The sequence below is a fragment of the Tiliqua scincoides genome, chromosome 11, assembly GCF_035046505.1.
Source record: "Tiliqua scincoides isolate rTilSci1 chromosome 11, rTilSci1.hap2, whole genome shotgun sequence".
NCBI classification, from domain to species: domain Eukaryota; kingdom Metazoa; phylum Chordata; class Lepidosauria; order Squamata; family Scincidae; genus Tiliqua; species Tiliqua scincoides.
In genome coordinates this window covers 22,940,822-22,963,209 of record NC_089831.1, presented here as the reverse complement: position 1 = coordinate 22,963,209, position 22,388 = coordinate 22,940,822, and the positions used below count along the sequence as shown (strand labels likewise).

At 45.0% G+C, this 22,388-nt stretch overlaps 1 protein-coding gene across 1 annotated transcript in view; it reads left to right on the top strand.

Annotated features, from left to right (window-relative positions):
* GRIK4 (glutamate ionotropic receptor kainate type subunit 4) overlaps positions 1-21,335 on the top strand; it is a 174,858-nt gene extending 153,523 nt beyond the window's left edge. Inside the window, exons 13-20 of the mRNA XM_066639707.1 lie at positions 256-369; positions 7,706-7,815; positions 10,388-10,561; positions 12,303-12,468; positions 13,410-13,635; positions 14,696-14,824; positions 18,473-18,591; positions 20,970-21,335. Coding sequence (XP_066495804.1) covers positions 256-369; positions 7,706-7,815; positions 10,388-10,561; positions 12,303-12,468; positions 13,410-13,635; positions 14,696-14,824; positions 18,473-18,591; positions 20,970-21,335 — 1,404 coding nt within the window. The remainder of the gene's footprint in view (positions 1-255; positions 370-7,705; positions 7,816-10,387; positions 10,562-12,302; positions 12,469-13,409; positions 13,636-14,695; positions 14,825-18,472; positions 18,592-20,969) is intronic.
* The last annotated feature ends 1,053 nt before the right edge of the window (positions 21,336-22,388 follow it).

Sequence of the window (22,388 nt, the reverse complement as noted above, 5' to 3'; positions counted from 1 at the left end):
TTGCGAGTCTAAAATGCTACTCTGAGGTCCTTTAAGGAAGAATGAGAAAGATCGTAATACATGATGGGTTTTAGATTGTCACTAGCACATTGAGCATACGGCGCTTGGAATTGCCCCCTCACTTCTTGCAAAGCCCAACCTCTGAGCAAGAAATCCTTTCAAGGCCAGTCACATCATGTTCCTCCACCACCCTCCCCACCTCTGGCTCCGCTTCGGGAAGAGTTATTGATCTTCTCTGTGTTCTTTTTGTTTTAGAAAGCTGATTTGGCAGTGGCTGGCCTGACGATTACAGCTGAGCGGGAGAAGGTGATTGATTTCTCCAAGCCATTCATGACTCTGGGGATCAGCATCCTCTACCGAGTTCACATGGTAAGAGACTTTTTTCACAACCATTTATGCCACGAAGAGACATCTGCATGCAAACACTGTGGATGAGTTAGGGAGCACTAATTGATGACTCATGGAAATATTTTCCTTTTTAAAAAAATGCCATCACAAATGGGCCAGGCTTTTTTTTTTTCTTTCCCCTTGACCTTTCGTGGCTGTGTCAAAGTGAAAGTGGCATTGGGACTTGAGAGTCCCCAAAAGCTTCTTGCCTTCCTGTCATGAATATGTACATGTTAGGCCTAGGTTGGCAGTGGAAGCCTGAACCACACTAAGACAGTGAGAAGTTGCTAGCAGTTCCTAGCTGCAAGAATGTGAGTAAATAAACAAAAAGATTGTTGTCTCTCCTTTGCTGGCCAGAAAGGACAGGTAACAAGTATTACAACCCATGGGAATGTTTAACGCCTTAGTAGACAGAGAGTCGCCTGATCAAGCATGATGGAATGCAGCTATGGATCTCCAGTTGGGAGGGATAAGAACTAGGAGAGCTAGCAACCAGGCCAACTTTAAGAAGGTTCTGTTCTCAAAAGTTTCTGATTGGACAGTCTAAATAAGTATGAAGTCACCTCAGCACTATTAGCATAAGAAGTATAATAATGAGTGCCCCAAGGGGTGTGTGGGTTCCTTCTTGGACAGAGTTTTTGGGTGCAACATACTGCACGCTGCAAGCTCCATTGTCCACCATGGGCACCTGGCCTCACAGGTAGCCTGGAGCTAAAAGATCTATAAGAGAAGCTGACCCAGGTGAGAGATAGGGACTAATAGCCAGCTAGCTTTATTATTTTATTGCTGATATGTTTCCTAGATGTTTATGCCTCTAGCATTTGCTGCCTTACTGTAACCTTATGTAACCTTATGTACTTAACAAGCTAAAATCTCTTTTACTAAGTTGTTTCATTGTCTTTTGGGGACAAGGGTTCAGAATCCTGGCCAGCCGTTCAGCAAGCTACCAAGTGCTCATTGAGGTCTAGTAACTTGAGGACTGAAGCTCTAATTGGAGAAAGAGCTCAGTGACTGCAAGGGATAGAATTAAGCCTAGAGTGTCTCAGTGTCCCTGGACTGAGGCACTGGCACATACAGGGTGGTGGCAGTACTACTGGACAGGGGGGCCTTGAGGGCTTTAGAGTTTGAGAACCAAGAACTCTGAGCACCCCAAACTACCCTAAGTTTGCGACACTTCCCTTCCCACATTTCTCTGGCATTTCAGAAAGCTTCTCACGTTGACTTGAGAGTCAAAGACATTTCGTAGCATGACCAAAATCTTGCCAGTGAGGGTCTATGGCCGCCTTACAGAGACCTTTCTCATAAATCTAGAACTTGGGTTCACACAAAGAAACTGACTAGCAGTAGATTCTTCACACAAGTACTTAATTTACAGAATTTGCTGCACAAGGATGTAATGACAGCCACCAGCCTTGAGAGTTTTAAAGAGATTAGATTAATTCTTAGAGGACAGGTCTATCAACACTAATTAGCCATGATTGCAAAGTGGAACCTCCATCTTCAGAGGCAGTCTATCTCTGATTCCTGGACACTGGGGAATAGTTGTACAGCTCGTCTAATGGTCTTATATGAGGCTGACATTTGCTGAGACAGACCATTGGTCTATCTAGCCCAAGCCTGTCTACTCTGACTGACAGTAACTCTTCAGGTCATCAAGCACAACTGTTTCCTTTCCTGGGCCTGCTATCTGGTAGCGTTTTATATGGAAATGCCAGGGACAGAAGCAGGGACTTCCTGCATGCAAAGCCTATGTTCAGCCACAGAGGCCCTGGGCTGGGTAAAGGAAATCTACACATCAGCAATGAAGAACAGACAAGAGCCATAGGTCAAGGAGCTGAAGTGTGTCCAAGGAGCAAGTCCACTGAGACAGACTGGGAGGTAGGCAAGGGAAAGAAGAGCCAGGGAGGACAGCAGTAGAGCTGCAGATATTGCAGGGAGTACCCACTCTGTCTGGAGTATGGCTGAATTATAGGCAACCTGACCAGCTTACCTCCCTTCCCCCCCCCCAATCCCTCTGCAATATTGAATGTACAAAATATTCTCTGTCAGACACAAAATGTTTTGATACTAATCCTGTCTTTGCCCCTGGACGGAGCTGCACCAAAGCAAGAGAGATGCCAGGAATGTCCTGGCTCAGGAAAAAAAAAATCAATAAAAAAGCAAGTTTACTTTGAACAGAAAAGGCAGATAAAAAGGCAGAACGCACACAGCTGTTTAAGAGCACGGTCCAACTTTCTGCTACAGATTTTAGGGTTTCCTTGTCTCGTGCTGCCGTCTAACCCCGGCAGGCTGCATCCAAATTTTGTAGGCCAATGGAAAACTGAGCAGTCTGGGGTTGTGTCTTTGGGGCAGGAAAAACAGTTGAGGGTTCCCTGTTTTGGGGTATCTCTTAGGATCAAAAGTAGCCCTGCTCTCTGCATAGATGGCCTGAATGAAGAAGAGTAACACACGTGCTGTTGGTGGAACAAATGAAGATTCTTCATACAGTCAGTTCATCGGTCCATCTATCCCAGGACTGTCCACCCTGACCTCGCAAGGTCTGCGGCAAAGTCTTCCAAAGCCCTGGCCCTTGAGAGATGGTGGAGTTGCCAGGGGGCTGAACCTGAAGATATACATGCTTCCAACACTGCCTTCTGCCCGGGCCCTTGAGCCCCCAAGGGCAGTCGGCTCCCTAGGGTTTCAAACAAGGGTCTTTCCCAGCCCTAGCAGAGATGGTCAGCCAAGAATTTTGCATGCAGCGCAAGTGCTCTGCCACCAGGCTGCCAGCTTGCCATGCCATGGCAGGTCACCTCATTTCCACATTGCTTTGCCGGCTACGGGATCAGCCCTCAGTCCCTGGAGCTTCTCAGAAGCTCTTCCCCTGTTGCATATCTGCAGGTCACACCACTGGAAAGAGCAGCTGTCAGGAAAAAGAGGGAAATGTCAGAGCATTGGGCAAAGGGTGCAAAAATGCGCACAGAACTGCATGCCAAGCAGAGGGCACTGCTTAAGCTGCAGGTAGCGAAACCAATTTGTAGGGTTTGCCTTCTGAAGCTGAGTTAGATAGTCCAAAGGCTCACATGATGCATCCGTCGCTGGGCTTGACCTCTGCACCCTGCCCGTGGGGAACTGAATGCAGTTGCATCACTAGGGGAGTGCAAAGCACTAAGTTTTGCAAGGAGCCTTACCATAGCATGCAAGTGGCCCCTCCCCCTCCCTTTGGAGCCACTCTGGGTGGTCGAGCAAAACGGAAGCATATGCTAAAGGGGAGGGGCCACTTGCACGCTGTGGTGAGGCTCCCTGCAAATCTTCCGTGCTTTGCACCCACTCTAGCTGTGCCACTGACTGAATGCTTGAATGGTCCACGTCCTGTAGAACACAAGCAGGTCAGGGCAGAGAGTTCTGCGGTGGCACAGATGCTTCATGTTTCTGCTGACCATACAGCTTGGCACTTAGTTGAGCAGATTCATCAAAATGAGCATAGGCAGCAGGCATTTGACTGAGAGAGCCTCTTGGCTCCCATCCAGCCAGGTGCTTTCTCCGCTGGTTGCTGCTGGTGGCTCTCTAGCAGGGTCTTTCCCTATCCTGCCACCCTGAATCCTTTTGGGTGGGAGATGCTGGGGACTGCACCTGGGACCAGTGGCATAGCTGGAGGGGGTGCAAATTGCTAAGCTTTGCAAGGAGCCTGACCACAGCATACAAGTGGCTCCTCCCCCTCCCCTTCAGAGCCTTTCTGGGTGGGGGGAAGCAAAACAGAGGTGAACAGCAGAGAAGACTCAGAGAAGAGGTGAATGCCTCTGTTTTGCTCCCACTGAGTGTCTCTGAAGGGGAGTGGCTGCTGGCACGCTGCGGTGAGGCTCCCTGCAATACTTAGCTCTTTGCACCCCCCTCTAGCTACGCCACTGCCTGGGACCTTCAGTGCTCTGCCCCTCAGTGAGCTATTTGCTTATTTGTTTAAATATAATCCTAGCCTTTCTTTTCATCTCAAAAATACCTAAAGTGACTCACAACACAATAATTAAATTAATAAAACCACACCAATATAAGGGTTTTATATATATATACATATTTTTAAAGTGAACAAACAAGCAAAGTCACTAGTGCTGTAGCAGATAAAACCAAGTGGAAGATTTTGCATGGAAAGTGTTCCATGCAATAGGCCTTCCCCCTTCTTTTAGGGTCTTTCTAGGTCCTCCTCTAACAATACACAGAAGGAAACCCTAGAGCTGAGATCAATAGTTGCTCCGACTTTGGAGAACTTTCGAGTTACCTGTGCTTTTTCTTTCTTCCTGCATAAACCCCAAAGGGACTGCCCTCTGTCACTTAATGCATGGGCAAAACCAACTCACAGTCTTTTGTGTTTCCCAAGCGTCACAGAGTCCAGAATATTTGCAGTGAAGGAATTTTGAATGGAACGCTTGTCTGTACCTGCTCTGTGTTTCAATATGTGCTCCATATGTTCCGTGGGCAATAAGAAAACAGTCTTGATTTCCCATCAGATGAACAGCAACATAAACAAAACGCAGAAACAATTATGGCAGATTCTCTGCTGTCCCCTTTTCCATCCGTTGTAATATCCGAGGCTGGTAAAGAGGGCAGCCTCTCCTCCCAAAGACAGAGCCGTAGCCGCCTTACTGCCAAGAAGAAACAAGTAATTAAAATCTACTTAAAATTCTGTTTCCTCTGCTACATGTAGTAGAATCAAGGATCAATGAGGGCACTCATCAGGAAGGTCCCCATGTTTTCCCAAGCTCTGCAATGATTTATTATCGTTGCATCCCACATTTCCTTCAGAGAGCTCAGGAGCACTGGGCTGTGGGTTAGCCCAACCTCACAGCAATCCTGTGGGATAGTTTAGGCTGAGAGATGACAGCTTGCCCAGGGCCACTGGTGAGCATCCTGACCAGGGAAAAGATTTGAACCCAGATCTTCCCCAGTGCAAGTTCAAGCTGAATGGATGAAGTGCCCTGCTGGCTCAGGTCAGAGGCCTATCAGGTAACCCAGTAAATGAATCTGGGAAACCCACAAGCTGGGCAAGAAGGTCATATCCCCCTCTGCTGTTGCCTCCTAGCAATTGATATTTAGTGGCATGCTACCTCTGAAGATGGAGGCTCCATCAAACCGTCATAATTTATTTTTATTTAAAAGATTTACATACCACTTTTTTTGGTGCTCAAAGCAGTGTTTTTTTAACTACTAACTAGCTTCGGATAGACCTCTTCTCTCAATATGTCTAATCCCCTGATAAAAGGTGTGTCCCCTTGTAAACACGGAATCCAGTCCTTCCCAGACCTAAAACAAGAATCATACCCTTAAAGCAAGTCAGACTATCATATCTGGTACACCCCACTGGCTCTGACTGGGAAATCAGATCACCAAACAATCAGTTTCCCAGTGAAGGTGTTTATACCACAAAGACTGAGAGATGTCACTTGTATTCTTCAGAACGGGTGCAATTATTTTGCTTTAGTGTTGCTCGGTGTTGAGAAATGTTTTGAATGTTTCCTGCCATGCAGTTGAAGTGGACCAAATGTCATGTCAGCCAGTTGTGCTTGGAGCACTGTAGAGGTGGAATCTGGAGATGCTGTATCACTTTCCTTCCTCCTCTATCCATTACCTCCCCAAACACCAGTCTCTACTGCTTTAGTTCCTGTGTTGGTTTTGGAAGGATTTTGTTGTTTAGCTTTTAACACTATGCGTAACAGCAATGTGGCAATTAGCTAATTAAACCAGTAAATATTTATTTAACAATGGAAAACATGATAACTAGTCACAGTAGCCTTCCTTTAAGGATCTAGTTTGCACAGCAGATGAAGGCCGCACCAAATCTCCATCTGCTCTTTCATTTCTCAGCATGCAGAAACTACAGCTGACATTGTGCTAATCTGTGGTTCTGATCAGACATTTCCTAAGAAATAACTTCAAATAAATTTCCTGCTCAGGCTGTCTCCCCATCTCTGACTTTTCCCATGTCTAATAACAATTTATTTTCTGTATCAACCACAATTCCCCGTCATCCCCCCCTTCATTTTCCCCACCCGTTCAGCCCATTCGGCATTTCAACTTATCACAAGTAAACAAATATGGCAAGTTTAAATGGGACTGTCATTTTTCTCAGTTTCAGTTGTTGTGATTTAATCAAGTATGGATTTCTGACACAGGAACTCTAATGGGGTATCTGACTTGAAAACTGGAAAGGGGGAGGGAGAAAGAGCCCTCCACCTCTTTCTATATTTGAGCTAATGGAATACTATGGAGTGGAGTGACAGGTTTTGGACAGGTGTGCTTGGCTCATAGCTACATTTTCAATCAGTCAGCTTTATTGTAGAGCAAAAATATTGCCTTGCTTTGTGCCCTAAACAACCAGATATCCGCAAAACTTGTGTTAGTATTGTATATAAACCTATCGGAATAGTAAAGAACAATGGTCCTGCCAACTCATTGCTCAGGATTTGTGAATGAATTGTTATCATGCCTGCTGCAGAACAAGGCTACTTTGAGAGTCACATCCTTGAGAGAATCAATATCTTGAAACAAACAAATAATTTTAAACTTTGTTGGTAACCCATCGATATAAGTCCCTTGGTATTTTACTTATTTTTATATCCAGCCAGTCTTCTGTCATGGAACTCAGGGCAATGAACCTTGCATTGCCAGGCAGTACATTGCCAGGCAAAGTGGTTTGTATCATGTGCTCCATGCCCTGGAAGCAACCCACCCAGGGATGTGTTTAGCATGCCTTGCCCCTCTTTGGCAGTTGCTTCCACAATGCTCCATCTGGTCATCTGAGCCGTTCCAGAGGTGGAAACCAGCTCCTGGCTAGGATGCTCTTCTGCTTATCCACTTCCTTTTCCTTTTGTCCTGGTGTTTCCCGAACTAAGACATTTGCCATCAGGGTTGAAGCTAGCTGCAGTAGAAGAAAATACCGGCGGGGGGGGGGGGTGTTTGGAAAGCAAGCAGTTGGCACAGGATGCAGAGGGTGGATGAAGATAGAAGGGAATTCACTGGTTGGATCAGATGTAAAATGGCCCCAACTGAGGCTGGGTCTCTGGTGGTGAAATTATTCAGAACATCCAGCTGAAGCTAAATCTATTGTCATCACTCTCTCATTAGAGTCCCAGATGCTTATTGGAGAGAGATGCAAATTAGCAATCTCCTGCCTTGTTTTGGCTCCCTTTCCCTCCTTCTAGCATTTTGCTGATGACCTGATATTTTCCCTGCAGCATCATTCCTGTCCCCACTGTCTCTGTGTCGCATTTGGTCTGTTCCTTTGTGGAATGGAGGTTTGATGTTATCTATGCACTTTTACTGAGCTCTTTTATCCCCCCTTCCCTTTTAGGGACGCAAGCCTGGTTATTTCTCTTTCCTGGATCCTTTCTCTCCTGGCGTCTGGCTCTTCATGTTACTTGCCTACCTCGCGGTCAGCTGTGTCCTCTTCTTGGTGGCCCGGTATAGTCAACTTTTCTCTCCCTCCCTATTTCTTCCCCATCCTCACAGCGCCACCTACTGTCAACTTTTAAGAATCATGTGAGAAAGTGGTGTTGACTGTCAGTTCAGTAGTAGAGCGAGAAGGGGAGATGTGATGCTGATATTTTGATGTCGTAGTCAAGGACACAATTCCAGGTGCCCAGCAGAGGGACTCTGCACGGGACATGAAAATCAAGTTTGGGGAGGAAACTGAGTTTGACTGATTTGTGGCCATTTGTGGGATGCATGAAAAGTATTCTGAGATGCCCCCATGAACCTCAAGAAGGTTTTTGAAAACTTCAAGTGCAATTTAGATGCAGAGTTGTTGTTTATCAGCCCAGTTCTGCACTCCCCTCACCAGCGGGCATTGCAGTTTAAAATGATCTCAGCACTGATGAACACAAGGAGGCACCCCAGCTCTGCCAAGAGGTTCAAAGGATGCCACTGTAGCACTATGGTACAATGCTCCACTTGCACTAACTAACAGTACTGAAGCAGGCTTTAAGTCCCACCCATTTGCTCTGGAGTAGATCCATTGAGGATTGCCTGTAACACTGCAGTCCTACCTGTACTTATCTGGGAATAAGCCCTATAGAACAGCGTTTTCAATGCTGTTTCCCCAATGTACCACTTGCCGCTATGTTGTCCTTGCATGTACCACTGGAAGTAACTGGTGTTGATGTCATCCAGTTACTTCTGGATTTGGAGACAGCGATGGGAGCTTCTAAGGTCAGTAAGAGGCTCAGGGCAGGCTTTTCCTTGTGCTCAGAAACCATGTGCTAGAGCTCTATCAGCAGGCTCAAGCTTCCTATCACCATTGGAAGCTGCTGTTGCAGTCTCACTGCTGGGCAGTGGGTGCTGCGCATATCACCCAGCATACCACAGGTGGTATGCATACCACCGGATGAGAACTCCTGCCATGGAACCAAGTGCCTTACTTATTAGTACACTATTTCTTCAAAGATCTATTTCCAGTTTTACTTTTGCAAATAGAATACAAACGGTCTAAGATGAAATACCTGGATTTACAATAGGGCTGAGCACATGAATAGCTTTACCTAAATGAATTCAACGGAACGTGCCTGATAAATGAGCCTGGAATTTCAGGCTTTGTGAAACCAGGAAGTCTACACTTGAAAGCACTAGGAATTCTTTGAACTGAGTTGAAGGTCAAGATACTGTAGATTCAACCCACATTTTTGATCTGTGAATCACAGCCATATGCTCCTCCAAAGCTCTTTGCACATTTTACTCCTCACACTTTACATAGAGATCTTGCTAGAAATTTGCTTCAGTCATTTTCTCTTGATGGTGACAGACACAAAGGACTGCTAAGGGCCCCTCTATAATATGATCGCACGTTAAAAAATAAGCACTATGTCAATGAAGGTTGTTCTTTCTAGCAGAACAGCTGGAGATCCCAAACATTTTGCAACCATATCCTTTAAGCATGCAAAAGAGGCACTGGAGATTTCCACACTGTTCACATGTGCAATAATAACACTGCAAAACTATTACAGAATGGAAGCTTGCAGTCCCTGGGGGCTCCCTTGGTGCAGCTGAAGTTGTAGAGTTCATGAGCTGTAATGGTTTTCAGTCAGGCAGCTTTTAAAGCCACTTGATAAAACAGCCAGGACCAGTCTACACTGAGATACGGCTTCTCTTGATGTGTTGCAGCATGAAGCTTCCCAAAGTGTCTGCACCAATTCGTGTTCTAGAGAAGACAGAACCTCAGATGACACCCTGCCCTTGTCAGATGGAGCAAACATTTCTAGTCAGGAGCCAAGGCACCTGGTCCCTTTCCTTTGTCAATGTCTTGTCAAAATCAGTGTACTGTTTTTTTCCTACAAAAAAGGAGAGGGCTTCTCTTACACCAAGGCTCTCTACGGATAAGGAAACCTTCTCTTAGAGTCTCAGAGGAACGGAGAAATGAAGAAGCCATGTCTTTAAACAATCTCTGCCAGTCCCTGCACTGCTTTCAATTTAGAAGATATTGATCAAGGTCTATTGGCCCTTATGGCTATGAGGGACCTCCATTGTTCATAGGCATTGTGCCAGTGAGTATCTGTTGTTAGGGGCAACAAATGGGGAAATCCCTTTCCCTCCTGCACTGCTTCCTCAGCCATTATGGGAAGCATCTCAGCCATTATGGGAAGCAGGAAGTGGGCAGGCTTTAGTGTGATCCAGGAGGGCACCTCTTTGAGTTCTTAGAAATGAGCAATATTCATATGCAGACAGTGAGATTTTAGACAGTGAGATTTTAGGATTCTGATCAGAAATTTGAGCACTGAACAAAACTCCAGATTGGGGGAAGGAGAGAAAACAATGAAGATGTGGGCTTTCCTGGTACAAACTGAATCCAGGCTGGACTCTAAGTTTTTTTTAATGTTCACAAGCCATTTATGGCTTATACTGCAAGGCCCTTTATACCAATTGCCAGTAGAATAACTGCACAGTGCAGTCTCCAGGAGAGTTTGGTCTTTTATCATTGTTGTCCCGTTACACAGCTTGCACTCCAGTGTAATTGGAAGTGTTGTGTTTTGCTGTCCTGCAGGCTGACGCCCTACGAGTGGTACAGCCCCCACCCCTGCTCCCAAGGGAGATGCAATCTGCTGGTAAACCAGTACTCTCTCGGCAACAGTCTGTGGTTTCCTGTTGGAGGATTCATGCAGCAGGGGTCCACTATAGCCCCTCGGGCCTTGTCAACACGTTGCGTCAGTGGGGTCTGGTAAGAAAGCGCACAGGTCACCTTTCCTACTCTGATGGTTCACTGTAGCATTGCTAGTGTGGATGGTTTTTAGCAAGTCCTTTGGATACTTGTCAAACTGAAGATCGCTAAAGCAACTGGATCTTGGGCAGGATACTGGATACTGCAACTGGATACTGGGCAGGAGGTCTGGTCTAGAGGGTAGAGCCTCCGTTTGCCTGAAGATAACTTCCAAAGGTCGCCAGTTCGAGGCCACCGGCACCATGAACGGCAAGACCTTGAAGCAGCTGACAAGCCTAGCCGAGTTATGCTGAGTTATTCCACCTGCTCTTTGGCCGCTGTCAGCCTGTGTGGGAGGAAAATGGAGGCCAGAATATGATACCAGATCATAAAAGATCCATCTGAAATGTTGTGGTTCTTGAAAGACAGAACCTTCTTCAATTGTAAAAATCCCTATTGGGATTTAGTATTGCCTGCCTATGTAAACTGCCTTGAATTAAAGTCTGAGGAGAAATCTGATGACCAAGAAAGGCGGTATATAAATACCTGAATTATTATTATTATTACTGGAAATCTGGATCTAGATATTCCCATGGCCAATACACCTTGAATACTCAGGGCTTAATCCTAAACCCCGAACGCTGGTGCTGAGCACCAGTGCAGGATGTCGCAAACATGCCGTAAGGCACATCTGTGGCATCCAGAGAGGAGGAGCTGCTAATGCTGGATCAGCATCAGTCTGTGCTGACCCTCAATGTCGTGCGGAGGGCTGGCTGGTGGTGAGTAGTTTCAGGGTGGAGGGAGGCAGGGAGTGGGTGGAACAGATCGGTGGGAGAATGGGATGGGGGGAGGAACCAACCTGGGAGGGGATGGAACCGGTGGAACTCTGCTCCGCTGTATCCTATGCTCGTTGTAAGACTGCAAAGCCTGACATGGCAGCTCTCAAGTCTGTGCCAGCAAAATAGCTGACACTGACTTGAGAAGCCCCATTGCAGGGCCTGGGTCTTTCCCTGGGGGAAGGAGAAAAAAGTCCCCTTTCCTTGAGATCTCCAGCAGCCCTACTGGATGCAGCAGTTAACCATTATGGAGCCGCTGCACCAATGGAACCACCAGGGTTAGGATTGAACTTTCAGTCTCCCCATGACAGTCTCCCCATGACAGCATGAACTATGGGTCCAGCTGTCCTATTCTCATCTACCCTAGCTGCCAGTAGTTCTCCAGGGTCTTATTACATGAGGCACTAGGGGGCAATCCCAAGCAAGTCTTCCACCACCTGCCTAAGATTATAGATCATCTGTCCCATAGAAAAGAAATGGGGGAGGAGGAGCTTGGCGGTTTCCTTACAGCACTCGGGGCCCAATCCTAGGCAAGTTTCCAGCACAGATGCACTCACAATTCAGTCCCCAAGATTCTGTTATCTTGAAGAGGCCTTTGTGATTGCTGCCCCACAACAAGATGCAGTGCACGCCCCATTGGCATGGCTGCATCAGCACTGGAAAAACTAGATAGGCTTTGGCCCTTGGTCTATGATGTCCCCACCCATTGTGGAGTGCATGTGCATCACTGTTTATACTAAGTTTAAGCAGTTTTTTTCTCTTGAACCAGGGATCTTCCTTGATGAACTGTTCACAAAATCCTGCTGGGGGAGCAGTGAGCAATCAGTGTTTTCAGAATCAGTCTCATTTTTTTCCAGAAGTTCTGGAATGCAGACCTAAGCCTGGGAAATCTCCATTTGCCTTTGCCTCTTTCTCCTTCCCCCAAGGTGGGCCTTCACCTTGATCATCATCTCCTCCTACACAGCCAACCTGGCAGCCTTCCTCACCGTGCAGCGCATGGACGTGCCCATAGAATCAGTGGACGATCTGGCTGACCAGACAGCAATTGAGTATGGCACAATCCATGGAGGCTCCAGTATGACTTTTTTCCAGGTAATAAAAGCCTTTTGCCATGTAATTAATGGGGAAGGCAGGCGTGCTTTCCAGGTCAATGAAGTCACATCCAGGTTGTTTAGTGTCTTTATTCTAGCCAGCATCTTAGGCCATATTCATATGAATAGTTATTTCAATTTTCAAATCCCTTGATGCTCCTTAGAACTCCTGATTTATCTCACTAAGGCATGGTTCAAATGGTTAGAGGAGAAAAAAATGGTACAGCTATCTCAGGAGTGAGTAGGTTCACATTGGGGGATTTGTGTTTTACGGCTGTGGGGTTGTCATATTTGGAAGGAGCTTGGAGTCTGACAGTGAGGAAAGGGGAGCACTCTGGTTGGAAGAACCAGCCCCAGGTCCAGACCTTGACATCAGGCTGGAACCTGGGCCGACTAGCAAGGAAACTCCAGTCAGAGATCCTGGTGCCAGTCTCCAAAAGCAGCTCCTAGTGAGTCAGGATTCAAGCACCTCAAGCAACCAGGCCCACCAAGGACAGACCCTGTGCTACCCTGAGCCTGTGCCTCAGTGCTGGTGGCAGGCCAGGAATTCAATTCAATGGGGAAAGCAGGAATCCAAGCTGGGACTGGAGAGGTAATTTGAGCCTCCTTAAATCTTCTGGTTCTTGTCAACCCATATTGCTCACCTGGAGCTCTCCAGGGTACTGCAGCTGCCCCAGCTTCCTCTTGGAGGCTAGAACAGGGCCTTGTTTCTTGTTTTGTTTCTTAGTATTGTTTTACTATATTGTATCATTTTCTTTTGTATCTAATCTAACTTTGTGGTGCAACCTGCAACACAGCACGAAAAGCAGTTATCGAAGGTTAAAAAACTAAAATGGGATAGTGAATTTCATTAAGGGTCACCCCAGCTATACTTCCAGAATTCAATCACTGGCCCTAGCTAGGATTCCTGATCTATCTTTGCTTCTCTTTGCTGTCTTCCAGAATTCTAGGTACCAGACGTACCAACGCATGTGGAATTACATGTACTCCAAACAGCCAAGCGTCTTTGTCAAGAGCACGGAAGAAGGAATTGCACGGGTGCTCAATGCCAACTATGCCTTCCTGCTGGAGTCTACCATGAACGAGTATTACCGCCAGCGCAATTGCAACCTCACGCAGGTCGGGGGCCTTCTGGACACCAAGGGCTACGGGATTGGCATGCCAGTCGGTAGGCAGTGAAGCAAAATTCTAGCTATTTGGGGCTGTCTGCAGAGGATCAGGGCATTAATAGGCTGGAAGAGTTTCAGGACACATGCCAGACACATTTTCTCAGCCCTCCTGCCGGTTGCTTGACTTCAAAGTACAATTGCCAGATCAATGGGTTTTAATGTGTTCATTTGTGCCTGCATTATAGTTGAAAGCTTTCAAAATATTTCTGTGGCACTCCTTCCATGTTTGTACTTTGTTGCTGAGCCTAAATTCAGTCTGGACAAAGGGGAGGACAGATTTTGTCTGAAGGACACTTGGGAAATTTTTAAAGGACACAACATTAAGTGCATGCGGAAACAGACACTGGGCTTTCTGTAATGCTATAGCTCCTAGACAGTAAACAGAGGCTCATGAAAAATTGTAAGGAGGAGAAAATAGAAAGGCAGAAAAATCAAGATGCAAGTCTGTTCTAAAGCAAAAGACTACTACTTACTCCTAAACAGTAAGTACTTGCTACTAAGTATTAAACTGATAAGAACAGATTAACTTTTAATAGAATGTTTTGCTTGATCTTAGCCAAAAGGCTGAGAAATGATTATGTGCTATGAATATGTATCTATTCTATGCCAATAAAGGTCTAGTAAGTAAGTACTAAAAATACTACTTACTATTAAAAAGTAAGTACTTACTATTAATAAGTAAGTAGAAAGACACATAATTCGAGGCCCATATGTTACTTCTGAGCCTGAAAGAGCTGTGATGGATAAATCTCACATTTCTCATTCTTGAAAGCAGCACCTAGGTTGGAAACTTAAGCTATTTAAGTATCATGGGGCACAATCCACCAGAAAGTTCTTCAGTGCAACCTCAATGAAATGCATGGAAGTTACAGTGGCACAGAAGTACTAACATGAAATCCCTGGGAACCTGGGTGGATTTGGTGGGTTGCTAGTGTGGCAAAGTGAAACTTGAATCTAAAAACAATCTTTATTCAACAGTTCAACATGTAAATTATGCATCAAAAAGGTATCACTAAAACCAGATGCAATATCTTTGTTATATCCCTCTTGGCTCTGTAGGTTCCATTTTCCGTGATGAGTTTGACTTAGCCATCCTTCAACTGCAAGAGAACAACCGCTTGGAAATCTTGAAGCGGAAGTGGTGGGAGGGAGGGCAGTGCCCCAAAGAGGAGGACCATCGAGCCAAAGGTAAAGCCTATGACTGCCTTCCTTGCTTCCTCCAAGATGATTTGCTCTTGAAGATGTACCAGTAATAGGGGCATTTACAATGAGAATGATAACATGCTCCAGGGCCATGTCACCTTTCCAGCTCAAAAATTTTAGAGTTCTCCTAACTTTTGATAGCTTTCTTAATAATACAAGGAGAGAGTGAACACTGTGCTGCAGTGTCTCATGCTGCATGCTTTGCCCAAGGCAGAGAGTGAAACCCACCAAATGACAAACAGCTGAGGCAGATGGAGGGCAAATGGGCCTCTAATGACTGTCCATGGTATTGCAACAGAAAATAGATCGCTGTGGGACACTTTCCAAATCCAGAGGTTCTTTAAAAAGCAAAGGAACTTCATCAGCCAAGACGGATGGCTAATGGTCCAATCTAGAGAACTGTTAGAAGGCAAGTGACAGAGAATCTAATAATAAAGTGCTGGAACTGAAGGTCAAGACTTTCTGGAAAAGTTATGCAAATCACCATAAAAGACATGGCTTTAGGCCCACATCTGAGCACTAGAAACCACTGCCAGCCAAAGCAATTGCTAATTCCTTTTTGGCAGTCACCCTAACTAAAGCAAAAAGAGTTTCTTGGGAAACTAAGAGGTTTGCTGGCCAAGCGAAGGGCCTTTTGACACTCACAAGACTAGGAAGCAAAAGCCAAGCAGGCCAGATGGCCTTCATTATTGTGTTTCTTTGGAAAAATCAAGCATGCAAGAGGCTTAGCTAGAAACACAAGCAGGGCAAGAATAAGTGCACTCACAACCCTATGCATGTCTACTCAGAAGTAAGTTCCACTGGGCTTACTCCCAGGAAAGTGAGTATGGGATTGTAACCTTAGTTTGGCAAATTATCTTCTGTGTGCACGGCAATGTGGGTCATAGCAAAGAAGCTGGCATCTGAAAATTTCCTTCGCAGTTTAATTTTGATCATAGTTATGAGTTGAGAAACTCCATAGGGACCCTGATGCCCCAAAATGTTTGAAATTTTTGGGGAAAAGAGAAGGAAAAATCTTCAACAGGCTGAATTTGATCTCCTTTCCCCTCCAGTTCTTTGATTCTTTCATCACAACATTATAAAATATTCTTTGGTCATGAAGACTGAAATAATTTTGCTTTAAGATCCTGTTCTGGGCCATTTCCAGTCGTTCAGCCCAAATGCCAGGTCATTTCTGCAGAGAGGATTGCATTACAGGGGTGTTCTTGAGTGCCTCGTTGGCCGGCATCAGGCATCCGGAGACTTTTGAGAGCAGTAATTGCTTTATCTTGACATCTCAGACATAACTGAGCTTCAAAGGGATGAAAATAAACTGATAAATTATGAAATGAACAGAGAGGGGGGAGGAGGCAGCACACAGGGACCTGACACTGAGTGCGGAGTACACAGAAGAGAGCACGCTCTGAAAAATCCCAGACAGCAAAGCCAGCAGGTGGGGCAATTCTAGTGCAAGCAAGTTCAGGAGCATGCACAGCTGTGCTTGTCCTCAGATTGTGAATCATGACCTCTGGCACAGAATGTAGGGACTTCATAAGAATCTAAGTGATAATAGCTGCTGCCATTTCCATGGAGGGGAACAGAAACATTTGTTCCAAGGGCAGAGACATTTACTTCTCAGCCACTTTTGAACAGCTGGGCAATCAAAGCTGCTACCTGTCTTTCAGTGTGCCACATACCAAACAGAACACTGGCAATGATATATTAACTTCATGCCTCTGGTAAAAACACACTCAGCCTCTGCAGACGTCAGGTTCTGAGACCCAGGGAAACTGTCTGATAGTCTACGGAGTGATCCAGAGCAGGCAAGCAGAGATCAGAAGGGCCAGATGCAAATAAAATATCAAAATCGGATGAGGGTCACTATCTGAGGTAGGAAAAAGGAGCAGGAGTAGAGTCCTCATGCTAGCAATGAATAGCTTGGAAAGGAATGCACTCTAAGGCTGGAGCTTTATCGGGATTGAACCTTGGGGATCAGATGACTGACAAGTACAGAAAATTTGATGGTGCCAACAGTGCATGAGGTTCAGTCTCCTGGGCTTGCAGAGGAGGCACAGGGGAAAGGTGCTGGGCCCCCTCACTCAAGTCACACATGCAGACATCCTGCTGCCTTACACACAGTTCTGGGCACTCTACTTGTGATTTGCCACCTCCAAGTTCCTTATTCCTCAGCTGGATGCCCAGACCCGAAACCACCATCCTAGCAGAAGCCTTTCTGTTTACAAAGGGGTGATTTAGCGGGTGGCAGAAATGCCCCAGAGATGCTGCTAAAAAATGTTAGTGAATAACAAGAGAGACACGACCCTCTGCTTTTTATAAAGAAAAAGAGAAAAAGAACAAAGCTAGTCAATGATTTACAAGAGAGTTGGTGAGGCTTTATGTCTAAAAGCTGTGTGGAGATTAAGTCAATAAATCTTCAATTCTCACATTTTGATTTACTGTTCCAGAGGGGAGAGGAAGATTTTATAGGTATCCTCAGTGATTAATAGCTGTACATGATAACCCCAGTACATGGTTTGTGGTAATCAATTCAATCAACAGTGAAATCTACCTAAGACTTCAGAGCAAGCAACCAGACAGACAGAGGTGTTGCTTAGCCCAGTCTCACAGCTGCAGTTCCAACAACTTGTATCTTGCACTGTTGTCTGCTGTTCTCATTTATTTATAATTTATTTCATTTATTTGTACAGTATCCTCCTTTCAAGTATCCAGTTCCCACAGCAGCTTATAATAACAACCATCATTCATTTACGATCAATTTCAGCATCACTGAATGAGTAGATGAGAGACAGGGACCATCATTAGTTAAATGTTTTACTGAGATACATATGCCATTCTGATCAGATATACTTCTGATATACTACCCGTTATTACATGATTGAATTTCACAATAAGTCCTTTCATACTGACACTATCTTTCCTACTGTGCTCAAGTTGTTACATGTTTGTGTGCTATTCGTTTTCTCAGAAAAAAAATGTACAGAAATGTTTTTCTTTTCCATAAAGGCAATTGCTATATATGGTCAATTAGCATAGCCAAATTCGCCAGTCACAAATTCTCATATCTACGAGAAGCAATATTGAGACCATCTCACGCCATTCATGAGGTGGGTCTCGCTTTCCATGATCCCTGCTGCCTCTGGAAAGTCACTGCTGGCCAGCAGAGACCATCCAGAGGCAACAGGAACATTAAGAACAGCACCCATGATCAGCACAGAGCTCAGTGAAGTGAGCCTGAGAGACTTTCCCTGGCCATTTCAGAGCACTCCATGCTGGTTGTGGGCACTGTTTTGAATGGTCCTGCTGAATTCAGGAAGTTGCTGTGTGTAGCAGTGACATTCATAATGGTGCCCACGACCAGCACAGAACACTTTTAATTCCCTAGAGGCAGTAGGTAAGATAACCCCCTAACCCCCAGAACAGAGCCTCACTGATCCGAAGGGATCATTGGTTCTGTACCCACAAATTCACAACGTGCAGCGGTTGACCCTCATGGGTAGTGGGGACTGACAGTATAACACACCTGTTTTTAAATCAAAGTTAACAACAAAAGTCTAGACAGCCTAGAGGTATCAATCTGTATGAATTGCCTCTTAGAAGCAAGTCTGCCATGTCACTGCTGTTTTGTTTTTGTAGGCCTGGGAATGGAGAATATAGGTGGAATCTTTGTGGTTCTGATCTGTGGTTTAATCGTAGCGATTTTTATGGCAATGCTGGAGTTCTTATGGAGCCTTCGACACTCGGAACACTCTGAGGTAAGTCTCTGCCTGTTTTAACATTTTATCAAGTATGTATGACCCATAATAGCACAATAACAGTCTAATGGGCTCCACAATATAGTGAACATCTCTTGTAAACACAAACTGTTCCAATCACTGGTACCGAAAACGTAAGAAAATGAACAATGGGAGAGACCATGTGAACCAGGATTCAGGCAGAAAGATCACCACCACTTGAAGTGCAAATGGTATACATTTGAACTTCCCTCTCCCAGAGCCACTTCACACATGACACATTTCCCACATGCAGTTGGCATGAAATCTGCACCGACGTCACCTGCATGTCAACTGCGCACACAGATGATTTGCTCTGCATACATACATTGGGAAACCATCGTTGGCTGTGGTGTCTCAGTGCTGATACGTGAGCTTTCCCTGTAGGGAATTGCATAACAGGCCCCAAACCTCATAGCTGAGGGAATACAGCTGAAAATAGAAAATCACCAACCACCACTGCCAGCAGCCAAGCTGGTGCCTACTTCCTGATCACACTAATTTTGGTTGATTCAAGTTTCACAACATTTTGCCCATGGGAGTAGGGGTGAAGGAGGTTATTATCAATTTCACATGTAAGCAAAGTTTTTGAGATTTATTTGAAAGGATTGTACCTGCCTTGTGTGACTGAGATGGCTTATGAATTATGGCAATTTTCTAAGACACAGGGGAGGGGGGTAAATTGCTGGAGTCCCTCACAGAAGACTTTGGAGGCACAGAGCAGTACCAATTAGTTCAGATGATTTGTTCAACACATTAGATATATTTAACCCCAAGATCTTCAGAGAGGTAGCTAGCCATTCATACAGCATGCTACTTGAAATGTCTTTTCTTACACTACCTCTAAAATATATCCAACCTACGAAGCTGCCTTCAACTGAGTCAAACCTCTGATCTGTTTTAGCTCAGCACTATCAACACTGACTGGCAGCAGCTATCTGGGGTTTCAGACAGATACCTTTCTCCTCCCTCCTGCAGATGGTAGGGATTGAACCTGGAATCCTTTGCGTGTCAAGCATGTGTTCCATGGCCCCTCCAGTTCTTGAAATGCAGAATCACCTGCAGATTGATATATATTAGAACTGATACTATACAACTGTTTGAATTTTTTCTTATTTGTCTCATCATAGATAATCAAACAGAAATAGCAAACAAATGTGTGGAGAGGGGGCAACTCTGCCTTCTCCCCTCTTTTCAAAGGAAATTTCTCTGACAAAATATCACTGACCAGCCTCTTGAGATGAATTAAGAAAATTAATTATTCCAATAAACTTTGAACTGAATTCCATTCTAATTAGCATAGCTTTCAAATACTGCCAATTCTAGTGATCAAATACATTCAAATTATTATTGAATTATTCAAATTCAAATCTAGTGATCAAATACATTCCTTACACTAGTCACAAGAATGAAAACGGAGTTTCTCATTTTACTATGTTGAATTATGTTAATTTTTCTTCTATGTGAACTAAACATTAATTTGGTAGGAAACCAGACTGGCCAGAATGTATATATGTATATGTATATATAGTTCTCTGTTTATGTTTGTGTTAAACTGCAGCACAACTGAAAATGACATTGGACTCAAAGAAAACCAAAAATCAGAAACACTGGATAAATATTGAGACCTAAGATCTCTATATGATATCCTAATAGGCATGAGGACTTTTGATCCTGTGAAAATATAACAGAGGGTTCACCACTTTTCAAGAGGGACACTGAAAAGGGAAGATACATTTCTACTGACACATTCAAGTGACCTACACCTCCCCCTCCACCCCAATACCTCACACTACAACATCAGCAGTAGCAATCCATTGTGAGCTTCTTAGTGGCCAAATGATGCTTTGACACCATTTTTTTGTCCTCCTTTGCAGCTGTCCTTTATTCTGGTTAATAGTGTCATGACATAGCTAACTGAATTTGGATAAGGGACAAGACTACAAGTGGCAAACAAAACTAGAACAAATTCAATGCCTCTTCAGAAACTGCTGCCTTCACTCTGAATTAGCTCTGTTCTCAGTGGTGTCATCACATAGCCAAATATGATTTTGTACATTACACAGTTAATAGGAAGAGCTATTTTTCACATAAAAAGTGGTACCCAAGCACACACGTAAAATTAATCTTTAGGTGGTCTTCAGGAAATTCTCGGTCAAAGCAAAGCACCCTTCGGCACCAAAAGTATTTGCTCGAAAAACACTTGGCTTAGCCCTAATGCTACTGACAATATTCAGGTTACTACTAAAGGTTTAGCAAAGCAGGCGTTATAAGGGAAAAGGCACAGCTCCAGAAAGGGCAGTGATGCTGAAACAGTAATTTCCAAAACAGTGACTTTCTGCTTGTATGTCCCCTGGTAGGTGTCCGTTTGCCAGGAGATGGTGACGGAGCTGCGCAGCATCATCCTTTGCAAAGACAGTTTCCACCCTCGGCGAAGACGAGGGGGGATTATACGGACTCGCCCCATTATCCAAGAAGAGCGGCGAGCCCGCACCACTACTACACTCAGCAATGGCAAGCTCTGTGGCGGGGGTGAACCCAACCCACTAGCACAGAGACTGGCGCAAGAAGCTGCCCTGGTGGCTCAAGGCTGCACGCACATTCGGGTGTGTCCGGAATGCCGGAGGTTCCAAGGCCTCCAGGCACGGCCAGGACGAGAGTCCCCCATGCAAAGCGATGAGAGCTTGGAATGGGAGAAAGTCACAAACAGCAGCGAACCTGAGTAGAACAGCAGGGGTGGCAAAAGAAGCTAATGTTCCATTTTATAGAACATGAGACTTGTACACAGTGTTGAACTATTTTTAAATTAATAAAGCAGTTCCCCAGCTTCTCAAGAGCAAGTCAAAGCTTTTAGCTGGGGACTGAGCCCAATGGGAGCTTTTGTTACCTGTCTTATATGAAAAAGTGTCTAACCTACCTACATTTTGAAGCACCAGGAGGAAGATCCTCAGGTCAGGCTCTGTCCTAGGTGGGGTCTTTCTCAGCTGCGTCTTCCTCAGGTACTTGAGGTAAGGAGTATGCACAGGGCAAGTTTGCCACCTGGACGAAGAGGCAACAATTAAAATCACAATATGGAAATATCAGTGTCCAAAACTACTTGAGAAGACAAGTTGCCACTACACAGACTTCTTCATATAGGGTTTTCTTTTCCCCAAGAATGGGGGTTGGGGGAGGTGTAATGTGTTTTATTTTAGGCACTTCAGGACCTAAAGAGGTCCAGCATACGTAAGCTCAAGTTCCAGACTCACACTACCTTCCTGACTCAACCCTATGGGGGAAAGGTTACAGAAAAGGGGGGGGGGCAAGTGTCCAGCTCCTGAACAGGTGCAACCACTGACAAGTAAGGTTCATTCAAGGAATTGCAAATACCAAAAACCAACCAACAGACATTCAACTTGGAGGCCTTGACACAGGTAACATTTCAGGTCTGGGTCTCTCTTGCTCTCTCTTTAAGCATCTTCCCCCCAGTAGTTTGGTCTCCTGCTTGGATGGGTTTTGAGAAAGCTAATCAGTAGCAGAAAAACAGGTTGATGAGTGAAATTCTGCATCTCCTCTTCAGGGGAGGATGGCAGAACTTAGCTATCCCAGGCTACCCATTACTGAAAGCCAAGTCTTAGCACTGTGTGAAGAATGAACATGTCTCCACAATGTATGACATGTATCCATGATGAGCTCCGACCTTAAAATAAATAAAAAAGGCTCACCACTCCCAAGTTCAACAGACCTGCCTTGGAGCCATAATGCATCTTGTATCTGAGGGTGTCTTTGCTACAAAATGT